The sequence below is a fragment of the Phycodurus eques genome, chromosome 16, assembly GCF_024500275.1.
Source record: "Phycodurus eques isolate BA_2022a chromosome 16, UOR_Pequ_1.1, whole genome shotgun sequence".
In the NCBI taxonomy this organism is placed as follows: Eukaryota; Metazoa; Chordata; class Actinopteri; order Syngnathiformes; family Syngnathidae; genus Phycodurus; species Phycodurus eques.
Genome location: NC_084540.1, coordinates 12,572,427 through 12,593,249, shown reverse-complemented (window position 1 = coordinate 12,593,249; position 20,823 = coordinate 12,572,427). Strand labels below are relative to the sequence as shown.

General features: G+C 40.4%; 1 protein-coding gene across 2 annotated transcripts in view; it reads right to left on the bottom strand.

Annotated features, from left to right (window-relative positions):
* Positions 1–257: 257 nt before the first annotated feature.
* The window catches only part of prkcbb (protein kinase C, beta b), an 86,071-nt gene continuing 65,505 nt past the window's right edge, over positions 258–20,823 (bottom strand). Inside the window, exons 16-17 of one of the 2 annotated variants that reach the window (XM_061700230.1) lie at positions 19,654–19,794; positions 258–573 (exon numbers count right to left, since the gene is read on the bottom strand). In XM_061700230.1, the coding sequence (XP_061556214.1) occupies positions 421–573; positions 19,654–19,794 (294 nt within the window). In that variant the 3' untranslated portion in view covers positions 258–420. Of the gene's footprint in view, positions 574–8,628; positions 14,869–19,653; positions 19,795–20,823 lie in introns of those variants that run through there. The other variant, XM_061700229.1, reaches the window with a different exon arrangement.

The following is a 20,823-nucleotide window of genomic DNA, read 5'->3' as shown; positions in this document are numbered from 1 at the left end:
TTCCGCCTATTAAAGGGCCATCAGGTAGTAATAAGGTAATATGATCAAAATATGAAATGACTATGAAGAATAGTATATATATATATATATATATATAAATTTCTTTCCATTTTGGCCTTTTTTCACACTACGCTTCAGTAGCTCACAGTCTTCTATTCTTATTACAATATAGTCTGAACATAAGGGAAAAGGGATTCCATTACCCAATTAACATTTAGGACTAATAACTTATTCATTATTAAATTAAATATGACACCTTTTCTATAAACAGTGTTTTTTTTTTTTTTTTTTTTTACACAATACGTTGAAAGTCTTTGGTATCCAGTGTATTGTGGAAGTTGAGTTTGACGATACCATTTATGTTTGTTGAATGGACTGGCCTAACACGTTTCACCTCTCTTGCCAATAGTCCACACGGCTTCAGTTAGGAGCCTCATATTCCGGGTTGGTGTAGGAGAAGCCCATGAAGTCATCCTGGTCCAGGTTCATGATGACCAGCTTGTCTGTGGGCGTCAGGTCCACCGCCATTTTGGTGAACTCTTTGTCAAAGTTGCATGTGTCTCGACGGCTCTTCTGCAGGGTGGAGGGCGTATGAAGAAGAAGGGACGTAGATGTAGAGGAAGAGCAAATGTGGATGGAAATGTGGTTTAATGAGGACAGGATGAGCAGGAAGAGACAGAGAATAGAAGTGGATATTTCATTAGGTACACATGTACCCTCGAAAGAGATGGACACTGTGAGAAACTACAACTGTAATAATAAACATTGCTAACCTTCATATATTGTTCATTTTCCATGCACAGGTCAACTTTGACCAGCACTAAGAATATCCCAATAATAACTGTGTATAACAAATTCTGAACTACAGATTAAAAAAAAGAATCTAAATATATTCACAGCCTGTCTGACATAAATACATGGATTATTATTATTATAATATAATAATAATATTATTATATTTATTATATTATTATTATAATGTTTCAGAGAAAAGGGAAAGTGTGAAAGTGTATGTGTAGATCTCACGCCAGTTTCAAGACACCTTCTGACCTCCTTCCGTTTGGTATGGATGATCATTCTTATGCCTTTTTACTCTTTCACTTTCAATATTCTGTCATGACCCTCAAAGACCAACAGGTGCATGTTTCTTCAGGAACCAGTGCAAATGTGGTGGGTACACAGACAGTTCTCAGGACTGTTTCAAACTTCCCGGTGAACACCGTCACCACTGTTCCATAAATATGTTCCTTAAATTTTTCACTCTTTGTTATATTGCAGCCATTTGTTAAAATCATTTAAGTTAATCATTTTCCTCATTAATGTACACACTACACCCCACATTGACAGAAAAAAAACATAATTGTTTAAATCTTTGCTGATTTATTAAAAAAGAAAAACTGAAATATCACACAGTCATAAGTATTCAGACCCTTTGCTGCGACACTCATATATTTAACTTGGGTGCTGTCCATTTCTTCTGATCCTCCTTAAAATGGTTCTACACCTTCATTGGAATCCAACTGTGTTTGATTATACTGATTGGACTTGATTAGGAAAGCCACACCCCTGTCTATATAAGACCTTACAGCTCTCAGTGCATGTCAGAGCAAATGAGTATCATGAGGTCAAAGGAACTGTCTGAAGAGCTCAGAGACAACATTTTGGCAAGGAACAGATGTGGCCAAGATTACAAAAAAAAAATCTGCTGCACTTAAGGTTCCTGAGAGCACAGTGGCCTCCATAATCCTGAAATAGAAGACATCTGGGACGACCAGAACCCTTTCCGAGATCCGGCCAAACTGAGCAATTGGGGGGGGGGGAAGAGCCTTGGTGAGAGAGTTAAAGAAGAACCCAAAGATCACTGTGGCTGAGCTCCTCTCCCATCTCCAGTCGGGAGATGGAAGAAAGTTCTAGAAAGTAAACAAATCACTGCAGCCCTCCACCACTCGGGGCTTTATGGCAGAGTAGCTTGACAGAAGCCTCTCCTCAGTGCAAGACACATGAAAGCCTGCATGGCGTTTGCTAAAAAAAAAAACACCTGAAGGACTCCAAGATGGTGAGAAATAAGATTCTCTGGTCTGACAAGACCAAGATATAAATTGTTGGCCTTAATTCTAAGTGGCATGTGTGGAGAAAACCAGGCACTGCTCATCACCTGTCCAATACAGTCCCAACAGTGAAGCATGCTGGTGGCAGCGTCATGCTGTGGGTATGTTTTTCCAGCTGCAGGGACAGGGAGACTGGTTGCAATCGAAGAAAAAGATGAATGCAGCCAAGTACAGGGAAATCCTGGATGAAAACCTTCTCCAGAGTGCTCAGAACCTTAGACTGGGCCGAAGGTTCACCTTCAAAAAAGACAATGACCCTAAGCACACAGCTACAATATCGAAGGAGTGGCTTCAGAACAACTTAAACCCAATTGAGCATCTCTGGAAAGACCTGAAAATGGCTGCCCACCAACGTTCACCATCCAACCTTACATAACTGGAGAGGATCTGCAAGGAATGGCAGATGATCCCCAAATCCAGGTGTGAAAAAATCATTGCCAAAAAGACTCATGACTGTATTAGCTCAAAAGGGTGCTTCTACTAAATACTGAGGAAGGGGTCTGAATACTTCAAATATGATGATATTTCAGTTTTTCTTTTTTAATAAATGTGCAAAAATGTCAATTAATTCATCTTTTTTTTCTGTCAATATCGGGTGCTGTGTGTACATTAATGTGGAAAAAAATGTACTTACATTATTTTAGCAAATGGCTGCAATATAAAAAAGAGGGAACATTTTAAGGGGGTCTGAATACTTTCCGTACCCACTGTATGAATATGTTCCTCTTTAGGTTCATGGGTGAGCTGGAGCTTATCCCAGCGGACTTTGGGTGAGAGGCAGGGTACACCCCTGACTGGTTGCTAGACAATCACAATGCACATACAGACAACCATTCACACTCGCATTCAAATTTACAATCAATTGAGAGTTTTCAAATTAACCTAACGTGCATGTTTTTGGAGTGTTTGGGATTAAAACCCAAGCACAAGGAGAACCTGCAAATTTTATACTGGAAGGCTGGAGCCAAGAGTCGAACCCTGAACATCAGAACTGTGAGGCAGACGAGCACTAGTGATGAACTTCTACTTCTTTCAAATAAAAATCTATTAAATTCCACCTGGCAGGCTGTCTCAGAAACCTGTAAGCAGAAAATTAATAAAAAGCTGGACAACTTGAAAGGAGTGTTTATGAATGGGATAGAGGTGCATACGCATTGAGAACGGTTTGCACTTTTCTGACCTTAAAATAAAAGCTTCAGTCATTTCCATAGTCCACTGTTCTACTTATAGACACTGCACCACCAACTATAATATCGGTGGACCACTCTTTTATGTACTGATGAGACCAAGCTGCTGACTAAACTGATTAAATTGAGTTCATTCAAAGACATGGTTTTAAAACTCATCTTAAGCATACGCGTTCATTGGCTTCACTGCTTTAGCTTTTAACCATCTAGCCAGTTCCAATTCAGTCATCTTGAATTTACTTTCTATTGGATGCAGAGTAAATTATGAATGAATGAAAAAGTAATATCTAATATAAGGAGACATCTTTGGGCAGTTGTGTTAGGAAAAAAATGAATTACTAGGACACAACTTTTGGTTTAGAAACAATATTTTACATGTAACTCATGACGGTGAGAGCCATCCATTTTCTAAAACTTGCTTTGAGCAGATGTCGCAAAGGCAACTCAAAGTGTGGTGGGAGACAATACATTTGCATGTTGTCACTGATGGTTGTTGTGACATTATCTGTTTCTTCGGAATGGTGGTAAATAAACCCAAAACAGTGTGATTGCTGCTATCTGTATATACAGTACTACTGCATATGCTGCATGGGTATTTTAAAGATTTTGTCAGCTCATCAATTTACTGTCATTCAGTTTCTATACAGCAAGGACTTGAAACACACACACGCACACTCAAACGCGCGCTCACACACATACACACAGCTGGTAGCCATGTAGGGCAGCTCCTAATGCGTTCCGTCTGAGCACGCTTGAATGTCGCTTAATGCTGTGAGGCAGAAAGATGGAGATATGAGAGGAGGAAGAAGAGAAGAGATAAACATCAGTGGCCTTTGGTGGAGATGTGCGATAGAAAACGCATACAAACCGCAGGCTCTTTTGATTATTACATGGAGTCATTACTCCAAGTCATCCTTCTACTTCCTGCCTCCCGCCATTACTTTCCAGGAAGCAAAGGATTAGCGGCGAGTGTGTGCGTGTGTGTGTGGGAGGCACTGAGGAGAGGCGGGTGAATGAAAGGCGGGTATCGAACGCTGACCTGTTTTGGGCTGATAAGCGCCGGCTGCTTTGTGTCAAAGCCACTGGCTTTCATTATTTAGGGCCGCAACATTTGGAATTAATTATCACATGCGCTCTGGCGGCTTACTGTGTACACCAGCTATTACATGCACGCCAATACAAACTTTAGACAGCTTCCTCTCCTACAGTATTTCTGTTGAAAATCATTTGCATTAAGTGCAGCTGCCTCACAGTGAATGATGAGATAAGCTTTAGGTTCCAAGATGTACTGCTTTTCTTGAACACTCACATGGAAGGTGATAATAAGACAAAAGAATATATTATTTCAATTCATAGCAAGGCTAACTTGTTTTTGTCAACAGTGGTGGCCAAAACATTGACCTTCATTTACAAGGGACTGTATTGTAATATACTGTACATTCCATGAAATTATATTAACTTTATCTTATCTATTTTCGTCATTTTATTTTCTGGACTGCTTCCAGAAAGTGTACATATACGTTGGATTTTTTTTGTCCAATCAGATTTCAGCCTTTGTGTGCTGCCGTGTCACTCTAGTCTGCCCAGGGCCTTAAGAATCAGTGGTGCTGGCCGGTGTAACTTAAACTATATTGGCAAAAATCTTCTTCTTTAAAGTCTCTGTAAAGTGAAAATAAAATGTCTTATGAATTTGACACTGGAGAGAAGAGTGTTGTTCACACAAGCCTGCCAAATTTCAATGAATAAAACAATCTCTAAGTATCGCAAATCAGGCTTCAAAATGGTGAACAATTGACGTTCTGTCAGTTTTCAGACGCCTGTCCGGTGAATACGCTAAAAACCCTCCCCGCTCCACCTGTCTCCTGTCACTCAAATGTGTTTGTACATCATATGCTTTATATGTCCATCCATCCATTATCAAACATTGGGCTATCGCACAAACATTGGCCATAGCCGATACAACAATTTAGAATGACCTGAAAAAGAAAAGAAGTACTGGGGTACTTGAGCAACAGACATCCAACAGGTCGGCCAAGGGTATCAACAACAGTTGATGACAGAAACATTGTAAGAGCTGTGAAGAAACACCTAAAGACAACAGTTAGTGACATCACTGCCAACCTCCACAGGGCAGGGGTGAAGGTATCACAATCCATTGTTTGAAGAAGACTTCGAGAGAGGCCATACCACAAGGTGCAAACCACTCATCAGCAAAAATAATCGGAAGGCCAGATTGGATTTTGCATGGAAGTACGGAGATGAGCCACACAAAAGTATTGGAAAAAAAGTTTTATGTACTGATGAGACCAAGATTGACCTCTACCAAAGTGATGGAAAGGCCACAGTATGGAGAAAGAAAGGATCTGCTGATGATCCAAAACACAAGCTCATCTGTGAAGCATGGTGGAGGGAATGTCATCGCTTTGGCTTGCATGGCTGCTTCTGGAACGGGATCACTAGTCTTTTACTAGTCTTTTAACTCATGGTAGCAGCAGAATGAATTCTGAAGTCTACCAAACCATTTTGTCTGACAATTTACAGAAAAATGCATCTAAACTAATCAGGAGAAGCTTCATCATGCAACAAGAAAATGACCCAAAACACACTACCAACACAACAGAGGAGTTCATCAGGGGGAAAAAGTGGAAGGTCTTAGACTGGCCAAGACAATCCTTAAGCCAAATAGAGCATGCATTTTACCTCCTGGAGAGGTGGAGGTAAATGGTACCTCCATTTACTTCCTGGAGAGGAGACTGAAGTGAGAAATGCCCAGATGTTTAGATTTCATTCATGTTTACATATATAACATTATGCATAAATAAATGACATACATATATTTAACTTTTCTCTGAAGACACCAGCCATAAAGAAAACTACATTTTAGCAAGTTCGGCTTCAAACAATCAACTGAAGTTATGCTTGTTTGCGTAGCATACGCAGGAAGTCAGCTAAACTGTTTTCCAGGTTTGGTCACGTGACATTCCGCATATAATGGATAAATTCAACAAACAGCAACTCAGATGAGTACAATGTATTTTATTTCAAATGTTAAATATTTTTTGTCGTGAGCGGCTCGGTGGACGAGTGAGTAGCACATCTGCCACAGTTCAGAGGTTGTATTTTCAAATCCTGTGTGGATTTTGCATGTTTTCCCCTATCCTATTTGATTTTGCATGTTCTCCCCGAGACACGTTTCCTCCTACATTCCAAAAACACGTATGCTAGTTTCAGACATAGTACAGTACAAGTGAACTTCTTTGTAAACTAAAGACCCACCGCACAAGGTCTTCTGACTAACAGGGGAGCTGCTGTCCCACTAATACTAAACAAAGGCCACACCATAATCATAAAAATACAGTATATATATTACGTTTTTTTGTTTTTTGTTTTTTTACAGTTCCTTGGATGGAAGGGGACATTCAAAAATAACCTTTGAGAATGAGCCACATGTTGCTTCACTTTGTCTAGAGACAAAGAGATTATACGATCAAATGTAGCAACCTGCTGTGGTATAATTCCCTTTCAGAACTAATGTATGCAAGCGCTGATTACTAGAAATCACATAAAAATGATCACTGTTGCTGTCCAATTAACCTTTTGCAAAGACTCACCCCTACTTTCTGTAACTAAATCAGACAAGCTTTGAACACACCCTAAAGAAAAATACGTTTATATAAGTTAATATAAGTTATATGTATATATAAGTTTATATGTATCACATTTGAACAAAATAAAGAGGAGAGAAGTTTGTTATGGTTAGGTTTAAGGGCTAGGGTTGGGGGTAAAGCAGTTTAGGACAGGTTAGGGTTAGGATTAGGGTGGGTAAAGGTTAGTGTGAGTCATAGTATCGCCAACACACTAAAGAGACATGCACTATATTGCCAAAAGTATTACCTCAACTGGCTTGATTCACATATGATTTTATGTGATATAATATGACATTGGCTTACACTGTTAGACATTCCTGTAAATTCTACTGTTATTTACCACATACCTTACAGTAAAAAGATTTTATAGTGATATTACAGGAATTAACTACAGTTTCCACTGCATCATGGGATTTTGGTTGACGTCACGCAGAGTTACTGTATTTTACATGCAGCAGAATAATGAAGTTGTGGGATCCCAGCATGCATTGCGCCATTAAATGTTGAACTGTCGCCGTAATAATGATGTTAATCCTTAATGTTCATGAACGATAAGGATTAACGTAACTTTGAACAGTGTGTTTATGTTACCTGTAGTTCGTTGAATGCGTGTCTTATTTAACTCTCGCGTTACGTGTATGTTACACTTTTTTTTTTTTTTTTTTACAAAACCCTGACTGTGGGTTGTGTGACATCCCGGGCAGTTCTGCTGTGTGTAAGTGAATTTAAGATAAGCGTTACCTGCCCTGATTCTTCTGTAAGGCAAAATAACTCCTATTTACCTTGTGTAATGCACCACATCCATCCATCCATCCATTTTCAACACTGCTTATCCTGGTTAGGGTCGCGGGACGCTGGAGCCTATCCCAGCTGACTTTGGGCAAAAGGCGGACAACACCCTGAACTGGTCGCAAGTCAGTCACAGGGCACATATAGACAAGGACAACCATTCACACTCACATTTACACCGTCACTGAGTGGGAACTGAACCCACGCTGCCTGCACCAAAGTCAGGCGAGTGTACCGCTACACCATCAGTGACGCATCAGCATCACAATGAACAGAAACATTGACTTGACACTGTTGTTAGTAAGTTACTGTGGAGTTTACAGTAACTCATTTCCAACTTTGTGGGAACAGTATGAAGATGGCCGCTTCCTGTTCCAATATGACAGTGCACAGATTAAAGTTCATAAAGACACAGATGAGATCTAGATGTGGATGAATTTAACTGGCCTGCACAATCCTGACCTCAACCCTATGGAACACCTTTGGATGAATTAGAGCGGAGACTGAAAGAGTGTGAGAGAGCTGGAAATGCTGTGCGTATGCAGGGTTGTCAGACAATACATCACAATTATATCAGACCTTTTAACTGGAACAACATTTAAATAAAAAGCTAAGGGAGGGAGGAAATGCCTTAGTGTTTTTGTTTTATCGTTGTGCCCGCGTGTAGGTTAAAGAACACCAACAACATCACAAGACAATTCATTGCAAATTTGTAGACCCTTTGAGAACCATTGTATGGTTATTGTACGTAGCAAGCGACAGCAGCAGCAGTTCAACCAGCGGCTAGCTTTAGTGCTGTGTGTATGTAAGCTGTGTTGTGAATGTTATTTCCTTGAAGTCATCAAACCTGCGCTTCCCCCATCAAGGAAAGGCTCTTATGATAAGTGGCAGCCATGAAATATGCACAGCCTGTCGTGGCCGCCCGCCTCGCTTGGTTTGCCGCTCCATCGCCACCCTCCCTCTCCGTGCCCTCCTCCATTGTTGCATTCCTCCTCTCCGCTACTTCTTCTTCTTCGTCTCTTTTCCTTCCTCTCTCCAGTCTACTCCCCATCTGTCAGCCTCCATCACTCTAATCTCGCTACTCCACTGCATGTTGCACCAGTTCAGTAAATACAGATAGAGAAGAAGCATAAATGCTGCAGACCACTATGAAAGCACACGACAACCACATCACACAACACATCTAACGCTAGTTTTTATTGTAAGCCTTGTGTTGAAAAATCAAAGAAATTTGGCACAAGGATATTGTAAAAAGCCTTTTCTTTGCCCGTCCACACAGTTTGCACACTGAAGAGCAGTTTGATCACACGTTTGAAGCGCTGTGGACACAAAAACATGAAGCACCCCAATAGGTTACATGGAAATACTGTAAAAGCTCAATGATTAAACACCATTTCTCGTGCAGGAATCTTTTTTTTTCTTCTTTTTTTTGCTTTCCCGTCATTCAATAATACAATAATAAAACACCTTTTTGCCCTTTACAATACTGACCATAGGATGCACATTTCTATGCATCTGACAACTCTTATACGGTTTCTTTCTGTTATACAGTAATACAGAGAACTGCAATAAATAACAACAATGGAGGTGCACTATGGTGCTTTTTAGCTGCATCAACTGATTACATATCCACATTTATTTATGCATTCATAATAACGGATGGGAAAACGGATTATTGCGACAAAATGTATTTTAAGGATTTAAAACAATATTTTATATTAAAATAATATTTAAAGAAAGTAAATCCAAATTATGACAGAATATTTTGTTAGTTTAAACTGACTAGCCATAACACCATGACCAAGCTTGTTTCGGTACATCTACTATTTGAAGTCTCTCATGTACAGTTGTCATGTGTTAAAGCGCTTTTTTTAAATTTGGAGGATGGATACCAGCTCGCTGGATATGATACAAGACATTGGCAAAAGAATTGAAGTTGAGTTGGAGAAGTTAATGACAAATATTTGCCATTCATACCTGAGAATGTAGAGCACAATATTCATTCTGGAAAAATCTAAAGCAGTGGTTCTCAACTGTTGTCATACTGGCATATGTTGTCCTCTTGTTGCAAAGTCATAACCTACTTTTAAGAACAATCAAGAACATTTACATTTTTAAGCATAGGTGCACTGTGCTTACATGTTCAAAGGGCAATTCAGAGCACATTAAGAAACTAAGCGTGAACATAACTGCATGTATAAAAATTTACAAATCTCAACACTTATCTTTTCTCTTTAGGAAAGTGCAACATCAATAGTTTGACTATTTTTTAAAGACATTAACAATGTAGATATGCAACAGTAACAGTTTTATCAGTCTGATTGACTGTGCTGTAAAACACCAATGGCATTTTCTTTTAATGCTGTCTCCATCTGACAAGCCTCATGTATCAAAAAGTGCATAAAACAGATTCTAAGTTCCTCCGTAGGACAGAAAATTAGAATGTAAGTACAAAAAAAAAAAACTGAATTCATCCAACGTGCGGACGCCTGTCGCACACACACCAGTAAATAATGTGTGGTGATACATCCTACCAGTTCTAACCTGCCACGCTTGCGCTTGTCTAGCCTCATTTGCATTGACCATATATGGTAGTAGCAAGTCCTTTAAAGAATGCACGGATAGACTACTTCCCTCTCCGAAAAAACAGGGCGGAGAATAGCAAAATCTTTAAATTCGACATTGAGGAACTTGTTGGAGAAGTGGAAACACCCTCCCCCCCAAAAAAAACAACAACTCTCTGGAACAATTAATGCAGGTGTTTTCAACAAAAGGAAAAAAATGACGTGGGACAATTTAACTGGTGCTGTTAATCCTGTTGGATCAGAAAAAAAGAGCAGTCACGGCCCACTTTAATTAATTGGAGGAGGACAAGCAATTAAGGATACCCATAGTGCAAGCATTATTGGGGCCACGTACGTCACTATATGTATAGCCAGCTATCCTCAACAACAGCTCCCATGGAGACTGATTATTTGTCCATTGATTGAATGAAATTCTTCCTTGTTCACGTAGCTGAATTTATTGCGTGATGGTGGTTTAATTGAAATGTGGGTGCAATCTATGCCTCCAACTATGTTTGGGAAACCCTTGTTTAATTTTGGCTTGTTGGTGATGTCTGTATGGGAACTGGATGTACATTAGAGCTGGGAAAATAATTGCATCTAAGTGTTATATAAATAAAGTTGTGAGTTGAGTATTTTTTTCTGGCGTAAACTAGTAGCAGTTACCTAAAATGTACAAAGGGATGTAATATTTTGCTATTTTTTTTTGCTAGCTGTCCGCGATTGACCAAAATGTGTCCGCGACCCACTTTATTACCCACCAGTTGAGAAACACTGCTCTTGTGCATTCAAATCAACTATAAATTTGAAAAATACTTTTTACATTACTTTCTTAGGGAAGCAAAACATTTTGTCCAATATTAAAAAAACAAGGAAAATAGCAATTCAAAACAGTCTTCGAGTCTATTGCCTTACGTGTCATTTCTAGCCAGAATATTTGCATTTAAAAAAATAAAATACTACAAATCTGAGCCCATGGTCCTCAGTCGGAAAAGGGTGGCGTGCCCTCTCCAGGTCGGGGATGAGATTCTGCCCCAAGTGGAGGAGTTCAAGTATCTTGGGGTCTTGTTCACGAGTGAGGGAAGAATGGAACGGGAGATCGACAGGCGGATCGGTGCAGTGTCTGCAGTGAAGCGGACTTTGTATCGGTCCGTTGTGGTAAAGGAGGAGCTAAGCCGAAAGGCGAAGCTCTCATTTTACCGGTCGATCTACGTTCCTACCCTCACCTATGGTCACGAGTTGTGGGTTGTGACTGAAAGAACAAGATCCCGGATACAAGCGGCCGAAATGAGTTTCCTCCGCAGGGTGTCCGGGCTCTCCCTTAGAGATAGAGTGAGAAGCCCGGTCATCCGGGAGGATCTCAGAGTAGAGTCGCTGCTCCTCCACATCGAGAGGAGCCAGGTGAGGTGGCTGGGGCATCTGATTCAGATGCCTCCCGGACGCCTCCCTGGTGAGGTGTTCCGGGCACGTCCCACCGGGAGGAGACCCCGGGGACGACCCAGGACACGCTGGAGAGACTACGTCCTTCGGCTGGCCTGGGAACGCCTTGGGATCCCCCCGGAAGAGCTGGATGAAGTGGCTGAGGAGAGGGAAGTCTGGGCATCCCTGCTAAAGCTACTGCCCCCACGACCCGACCCCGGATAAGCGGTAGAAAATGGATGGTTGGAAAATACTACATTTACATTTGTATGAATAATTTAGGGCTTAACTGTAGCTAAATGAGGCTTAACATGATATACCATACCAAATACAATACACCCATAAAAATAAAGTCGTGCATTTTCTAGGAGTCAGCTGACTTTGGGCGAGAGGCGAGGCACAACGTGGACTGGTCGCCAGCCAATCACAGGGATAATAAGAAAAATATTGTTCACTTAATAACTCTGACAGTATCAATCAAAAGTGAAAGTTTAAAACGAGAAGACTAGATTGTGTAGGTGTGTCTAATGTTATGGCCAGTCAGTGGGGCAGGTCTGTCAATGAAAACAGAGCCTTGATGGATAATTTCATTAATAAGGGAATTATCAGCAGATATGGACAGTGTGGTGCTGTGTGATGTGAGAAAGTAATTCTAGTAAGAATGAGTTGGATGGGGTTAAAAAAAAGACTAATAAATGTCAGTTCTCGTGAGGTTGGTGGTTCAGTGACAAATATGATCTATCCACAAATTATTGCTATCTAGGTTAAACACAACACAAAAGACAAACATTATTTTGCTTGTGTGACCTGTTGTTACATTCTGTGCTGCTGCGGTTTGAGAGGACTCCTTCATTGCACATGCAAACATCGCACTAAAACATTATCATTTTGTGATCCCGGGACTTGAAGTTTAGTCGCTAGGCAACACGACAAGTTGCCACAACACATCAAACCCTCTCTGGTGCTTCCACCTCAGCAAAATGACGTGCAAGCATTCATTGAAGCTGCTTTCCTTTCACTCCTCTTCCACCAGCTGTGCTGTGGAGCAACAAGTCAGACCGTGCTCCATATGAAGCAAGGTGGAGCCTTTGGCCGTCCAAACAAACAAACACAAGCGCAGGGCCAGCCAGGCGTGGCACTCGGAGGTCAGGCATGCAAAGTGCATTTTCATCCATTCACACACACATACAGTATATATTCTGTAAACAAATACTGGAGCCATGCTTTTGTCAAACAAAAAGAAAGGAGCTGCTAGTCCCCAAAGAGGAGTTTTGGCTATCTAACATCGTATTCAAACCATATTTTACCATCATGATCCCCAAACAGCCACACAACACATCCTCCACTGTTCTCTGAGGGCATGATGGCAAAATACAGTGTCAAGTTCAACTTATTGATATAGTACTGATATAGACACTCATGCACGAGAAGGTCAAGCATTCCAATTATAGATAAGAATAAACACATGGACGCTTAAGATTAATATCGACGCTTTAAGGAGCACACCAGAATTGCAAGCCAAACTTAGAGCGTGCTGGAAGAGCCAAGGAAGGCGATGGGAAGAAAGTAACGTAAAAACGCTCTGTATGCTGCCTTGGTTTTTTTTTGTATGTTTTTTTTGGTACTCATGTGTGTGTTTGTGTGTTTTGCTCTATGTGTATGTCACTTTTCACTTATTTAACACAAAGTTTGTTCACACTGTAGGTTGCAAGCTTAAATAGCAGCACAACCAACCCCTCTTCTTTGATTCTGGCCGTCCTTTCAACATATTAGCTTAAAGACTTTCGCAGGCCTTTTACAAACAGTAAAGCAATGCGAGTAGTAGTAGAAATGGGATGTTTTAAGCCCACTATTCGCAGGTGCTAGGGACCGCGAACAGCAAAAATCCATACCGATTTTATATACCGATTTTAGAACAGCACGGCAGCCATGCTTGTTAACTGTGTCTTGAAGCTTGTCACTAGTCCTACATTAGGTATGTTAGTCACTTGTCCTAAATACTGTATATTCAGTCCTATTGTACGTTATTACCTCACCAAAGGCTAAAGCATGTATTGATGTAGTGAATTAGTTGGATTAGATTAGAGGATCTTGTTCAGTAACATATTGAAGCAGATCTGGATTAAGGGGCAGATCACACTTTATTAGATATGTTTGGAGTTTTCACTATGCTGTGAATAGGTTACATAATCCCCTATAAAAAAAATGTAAACACTTTTTTTTTTGTTTTTAGGTCTCTACTGTGTGCCATTATAGTTTGAAATTTACATTCCTTTAGAAAAATACAATAAATTGAAGTAGGTGAAGGATCTTAATTTCGACAAAAGTAGAGCTTTTCCACCATTTTGGTGCAAAGGAACTATGTTGATGTGAGTTCAGACAAAAGTAGACTTCATATAGACAAAAGTAGTGTTTTGATAAAACATTTTTTATATGTATAGGCAATATAAACCTTTCTGGGGAGGGTGTCAATTACTCGTGGACAGGGAATCACTGTAGCAGTGTACTTCATACACACACTTTGTACCATTTGCTTCATCACTGCTGCTGTCCGCTATTGTTGTTTTGGCTGTGACGTACACTGATCACTCAGGTGCATCCTTTGTTTTCACAGCTGTTTGTTTTGTTTACACAGAAATAATAACGGTTTTGATTAAAAGCTCCATAAACATTAGTGTCCAGATAGACCAATGGCCAAAACAGTTCAGATCGGTTTTTAATTATAAATGTTGTGTAAATTGTCATTACCTCAATTTTCACCTTCAGAAGGGAGTGGTTGCTGCAGTGTGAACAAAAAATATGCGTTCATTTGTGTTTGTAACGCATAACTTGATTTTAAGTATTTCCGAGTTAGAATGTTTCAGGTTGCACAGGGTTGCAGAGACTCGTATGTATGTACCATATGTGTGCGTGTGTGTGAATGTGTGTGTGTGTGTGTGTGTGTGTGTGTGTCCCAATGTCCATAAATGAGCTTCAATTAAGCCTGCTCTGCGGCAGGAGCAGTTGGAGCGCTTCCAGGGAACTCTGGGTTGATAAAAGAGAATCCTTGGAACTCGTCCTGGTCCAGGTTCTGAATCACTTCCTCGTCGGGAGGGGTCAGCACTGGCGGGTGGCGTGTGAAAAAACGGTCAAAGTTCTCAGCGTCCCGTCCACACTGTTGAGGAGGGTGGGGCAGGAGGGGGAAGAGCAGGGATGGACGAGAACGGATGGATAAAGGGGAGGGAAACAAAAGAAGGAGGAGTGGCGGGTTGAGGCAGGGAGTGAGATGACATCACTTGAACATGGTTTCAAATAAGTGCTCCTACTTTGGGCTGTGCTCCAGTTTACACTTTGGATTTGGATCATTCCTGAATACAGTGGTACCTTAAATCGACCAAGTGACGACTCGTCTCATGAAAAACTAATTAGGGGCACTTGTAAGTAAAGGTACCACTGTACATTTAAAGTGATACAAGATCCCTCTGCTGAATCCCGGCACATCTCAGGAACATTGATTTCCTGCTTCCAAATATTTGAAACATATTCAATTTCATTTTAAACATAAGGCCACTGAAGTCTCAAACACCCTGTGGTGGTGCACTTACAGTTCACTTAGAAGTTCCAAATTGTTTCTGTTTTCATTACATACAAGTGACAACCCTTCTAAAAGGTATCAAAGCTCACAAGAAAAGTTCATGTTTACTTCATGTTACTTCCTCAGTTTGACCATGAGGACCCTCCCAAAAAGCCTTTAAGCCCAGGAGGTGTGTCGCCCTTCTAAGTGCACGAAGCAAGTTATTAACTTCAAAATGATACTTTCCCGACAGCAGGCCTCATGGGGGCTTTAAGACAAGCTATTTTCTGTGTGCGTGTGTGTGTGTGTGTGTCTCCATCACTGCGGTTAGCTTTAATTAAGAAAACAAGGATACGATATCCTCTGACAACGTCACCCAGAGGAAAACTCCAAAACTCATTAAATCTGTGTATCTCTGAAGGCCAAATGAAATGGAGCCACCGTGTTTATAGTTTAGGGAAAAATATGAAATACACTAAGGTCAAACGGTATTTTCAGCTAATTACTTGCCTTTTAACCTGTTTGGGCAACCACATGGGACAATGTTGCCCTATTGAGGGTGCAATTTAGAATGTAGTAATCAAACCTCTATTGCATTCAAAGCATGTCACTTGGTTTAGTTTGTTAATGTGCATTGAGAGTAGTCTAGTTATTGTTTCATAAGGCTTCCGTTAAATGGTACAGTGCACTCCAGGGCAGGTTTCATTTGAGACTGAGCCTGTGAGCATGCAAATAAAAGATACACAAATGTGATACAACCATGAACACAGAGAGTTGGACAAATAAAAATGTGAGGATGGATGAACAGTTGGGTTGATGTGTTAACAGATAAACCCATATGCAGAAAGGGAGGATGGATGGAATGCTATGTTGAGAAGGATGAAGTGACTGGCAACACATTTAAGGATGGGCACATACTGTAGATGAAGACATTTCCACAGTAATAATAAGTGGAAGTGACAGGCCAATTCAACAGTTGTGGGAGTCAAAAAGTCAACCAGTCAGTCAGATATTGGATCCAGTAGCCACACGTTCCAAAGCTGCTATTCGACACAACCGCAGTCGCACGTCGCACCAACCGCTTCCTTTAGTCAACATTGGATTGTCTATAAATAATCCCAACAGTCAGACATCTGCGCGAAACTACTACTGTAGATCCAGCAACTTTAGCCTGCAGTGTGCGACAACAGTTGACAGCCCACAGGATACACTCACCAGCCACTATATTAGGTACATCTTGCTCAAGTACATGTGACTCTCCTGTACCAGCACATAATACCACAGGTTTTCTATTGCAGTGTTTCTCACATGGAGATCTTTTTTTTCTTCCATGTCATCATATCATTATTACGACCGGTCTGGCAATAAAACAAACTAAGCCAATTAGTCCTCCTTACTTAAGCTTTGGGCCAATTTAAAGCTCTGATATGATTGCGATCTATCTTGACCTAAGTCCCTTTTTTAAAGAACAGGCATATATTTTTGAGAATGTATTAGACTTCTGTTAAAATAAACTACATAAAGCTTTTCCAGAATAAAAGGCATTAAATGAAAATAAAGTTGTAAAGTCAGAAATTCAAATGACTTTCTCCCCCTGTTAAATGTTGACATTAATATCAGATTACTCTGACTTCATTTTGCAAAAATACGACTTTACTTTGTAGAATTACGACTTTTTATCCTAACAAAATACGTTTTGATTCTTGTATTGATTGAAAAAAAAAATACAATTTCATTCTCGTACCATTACAAAATTTTTTCTCTTATTAGGGTGGTTGTGGCTCAGTAGGTAGAGCGGGTCGTCCAGTGACCGAAAGGTAGCTGGTTCGAATCCCGGCTCCAACTGTCTGCATGTCGAAGTGACACTGAACGCTAACAGCAGTCACCCATTGGTGTGTGTGAATGGGTGACTGTGAGGCTTAGTAAAGTGCGTTGGGCACTGTGATAGCGTAGATGAACCGCTATATAAGTGCGGCCATTTATCATTTATTATGATTATGAGGGGTTCCTTGAAAAAAGTCTCTACTGTAAGGATTTCATGAACCCAAAAACTTGGAGAAATGTGCGGTGAATGTGAATACCTTTCGAAATGCTTGACCATTCTCTTTCCAGTTTTTTTTACAATAGTTTTGTAATTGTGTTTAATCGGTGTACCTACTAAAGTGGCTTGTGAGTATATAATTAAATGTGCTGTTTCAGAAGCACACGTACCTAACAAATATTATTGTGTCATTTAAAGTGCCCACAAGATAGCTTTCAAAATGAAAAACATAACTTCACAATATTCCTAAAAAGAGGGCTCGTCCTCAGTGTGCAAGATAGAATCGAGAGATAAATAAAGATAAATCAACAAAGAGAATTGACTAGACAAAATACATTAGCGGTCCCAGTGGTGGCAGCAGGACCAATGTTTAATTTTTAACACTAGGAAATTTGCAGGAACAAAAATACATAGATGCACTCATGCACTGTTGTATAAATGCACACAAAAAGGTTCCTCACACACCGCCCGAAACACTCACACACACACACACACACACACACACTACATACAATCATAGACTCAAACACACAAAGAGACAAAAAAGGACATGTCGCACACATACAAAGCAGCAGGTCAAGACAGCTGCATAAAAACCCAACAACCCAGAAACACCCTTTACCAGCAGTGAGGCTTCAGGCTGGCTGCATGAGTACGTGCGCGCATAATAATGGCGCATGTGTGTGAGTCACAATGACATCATCGTGCTTCTAGTTCTGATCCAACTAAATTAATTGTAGTGATAAAAATCAAGAACAACAACACACCAATACAAGGTTGTTTTAGGTCACTCTGTCTGACTAGTATCCTCTCACCTTTTCCCCGGAGGATTACTCTAAACTCCAACTGACCTCAGTTGACAGAAACTAGATGCACTCAATGTAAATGGGCTAAGAACTTTTGTCAGATAAAGTCATTCAGTTCAAAACATCATGTTTCTTATTCTTAACAAGGTCACGGCCATCTTCATATAATACTTCAATTATAAGAAGAGACGTGATCACTATTAGGCCTCTTTTTTTAAAAAAAACATGAGGATTTTTCAAAACTTAAAATATTTTTTTAATTTTATTTGTTACAGACCCCACACATGAAGATGAAAAATCAGGCATTTAACAATTTTGGTTGGAACGTGCATGGTGTGCTCTTATAAGTTCAACACAGAACACCAAACACAAAGATTCGGTTCCCCTATCGATCTCTAATGTAGTCTGTCTAAGACCGAAATCTCGCATGATCAAATGTGATAGAACAAAAACGAAAAAGAAAAATAGCAACACGTCGAAGAGGACACACGAGAGGAGGAAACATGGTGGTGGCCTTGGCAGGCACTCTTGGGCTTCCCCCAGCTCGATGAGTTCCTCCTCCATTTCTGAGGTCCACTGGACTTTGTGTTTCAGGTGTGCGAACTGTGTTATTTTACTGGTATGCTTTTATTTTGAAGGCCATTTTACAGGCTACCAGATATGTTTGCCTTGATGTTTCCCGAGTGTTGCCGAAGGGACTGGAGGTGGGAGTGTTGTAGAATGGTGATGTCGTCAATATAAACTTGCTTTGGAAAATATTTTTTGCCGTCTGGTCAACCCACTTATACAAAATACATCGGGTTAGAGATGTTTTTTGTTTACAGCAGCTTTCTTATTCTTCAGTCAGGTCGCTTCTTGATTGGCTACATTCTGTTTCACAATTAACTGAGTCATGACTCTGAGGTAGTCTGCTTTCCCCGCAAACAAAGATTTTTGGTCGTAAAGATTAAACACACTTAATATTTAGGATGGTCGGCGCTGATCCATTACGGACCCTATTATCTGGACAAATACACTCTTAACAGAACTCAAAACAAAGGATAGTCTTATAAGATAATCTTATACAACATAACAGAGTCTGGCATTTGTCGTCCTTGGTCAGGAAGGGGCAAAATCCGGACAAAAACAGCCCGATTTTCTGTGCTTTACACTGGAAAAAAAAACCTTCTCAAAACAAGTTAAAAAATATATATTAAAAACAAAACGTTTTGACCTTAAAAAAAGGTGAAAAATCTGACAATGGAACTCATGACTCGTTCAAGTCTTTTTATCTTGGAAAAAAAGTCAAAACTGTCTTAAAATAAGTACAGTAAAATGTTTCCACTAGAAATAAGATAAACTCATTAGAGTTTGGGTTTTTGCAGTGTACTGCCAGGATCGCTATGTCCTGACTTACCTGTGACTGTCCCATTCAAAGGAGAGAGAAAGAGACAGCAAGTGAACAATGACAGACGATAGCAGAGAGTTGAGAGGAAGTCATCTGCAGCAGTTTAGCATTCTAACCTTCGATGATACTTCTTCACAGCGGGTCAAACTTACAGCTTTGGGTTTGAATGGTGGCTGCACCTCCTTGTTCTCCAATTTCTCCCAATCCATGTAGCGGAAGAAGCTGTGGTCCCTGATGTCTCGCTCCCCCTCTGGAGCGCAGCCTAGTCGCTTGGCTGGATGCTTGGTCATCAACTGGCCAGACAGAGAGAATAATAGAATGAGGATTATTAGCGTTCTGGTCTCATGGCACATGCAGGATTTGTCTGGTGTATTGTTCATTCTCATTTGTTTGAACTGTTTTGGGGGCTGCCGCTGCTGACAATCAAGTGTTATTTTCCACATAACTTGTGTTTCTTCTCCTTCAAGATACTCTGCTGTCGCAATATCAATCTATGAAGGAGACATTCTCCCCCCCCCCCAATTTAAAACAGTTTCCAGATGTCTTCACAAAAGGTCTCTGATATTCGTCCATCAAAATATACATATAGAATTACAGCATATTTAATATCGGACTTTCACACTCTGGTTCTAATCATTCGTTCTTTTTGGGGACAAGGGGGTTGTTCTGCCTCACGCAAATGTCGAGTACAGCTTTTGTAACCACGACGACTGGGGGCAGCACTAGCAACTTTTCCGGGCCTTCTAGCAACTATTCGCTAAGGAACAAAAACAAAAACAAAGAGCAACAACTTTCTACTTTTTGTGCTGTTACTGGCGACTTCTGGAGACTGAGATTCCCTACAGAGAATTATTTTCCATAATCTGTCCCCTTCAAAGTAGGTTACTCACAGCTTTTCTAAACAACTCTTGGTAAAACATTCTTAAGCGAATATAAATGAGATTGGCTTGTTTGCCACACTGTACAGCTCGGCCCAGTTGTACTCACTTTACAGTAGTTTCGAGCTGGACAGTTTTCTACTTCAAAATAGTACAGAAGAGAAGTGTGAAACAGAAAAAAACATGGCAGATTGAACGTATCAGTCGGAACGAGACAAGCAGCAAGTAAACTGACCGCTGTGTAAAAATGGAGACTGTGCAATATAATACTGCAGTGTCCAGACTTGAGGCATGCACAACAATAGGGTTAACTCTGTTTATTTTTGTCATTTCTCGTCGTGTATCCGCAAATGTTGCAGCAATGATGATAATGCTCAAGCAAAGAGCAACCGGCAGTGGTTTGTGTCACACAAATGCACTTAATACCACAGCTATCCATGAAAC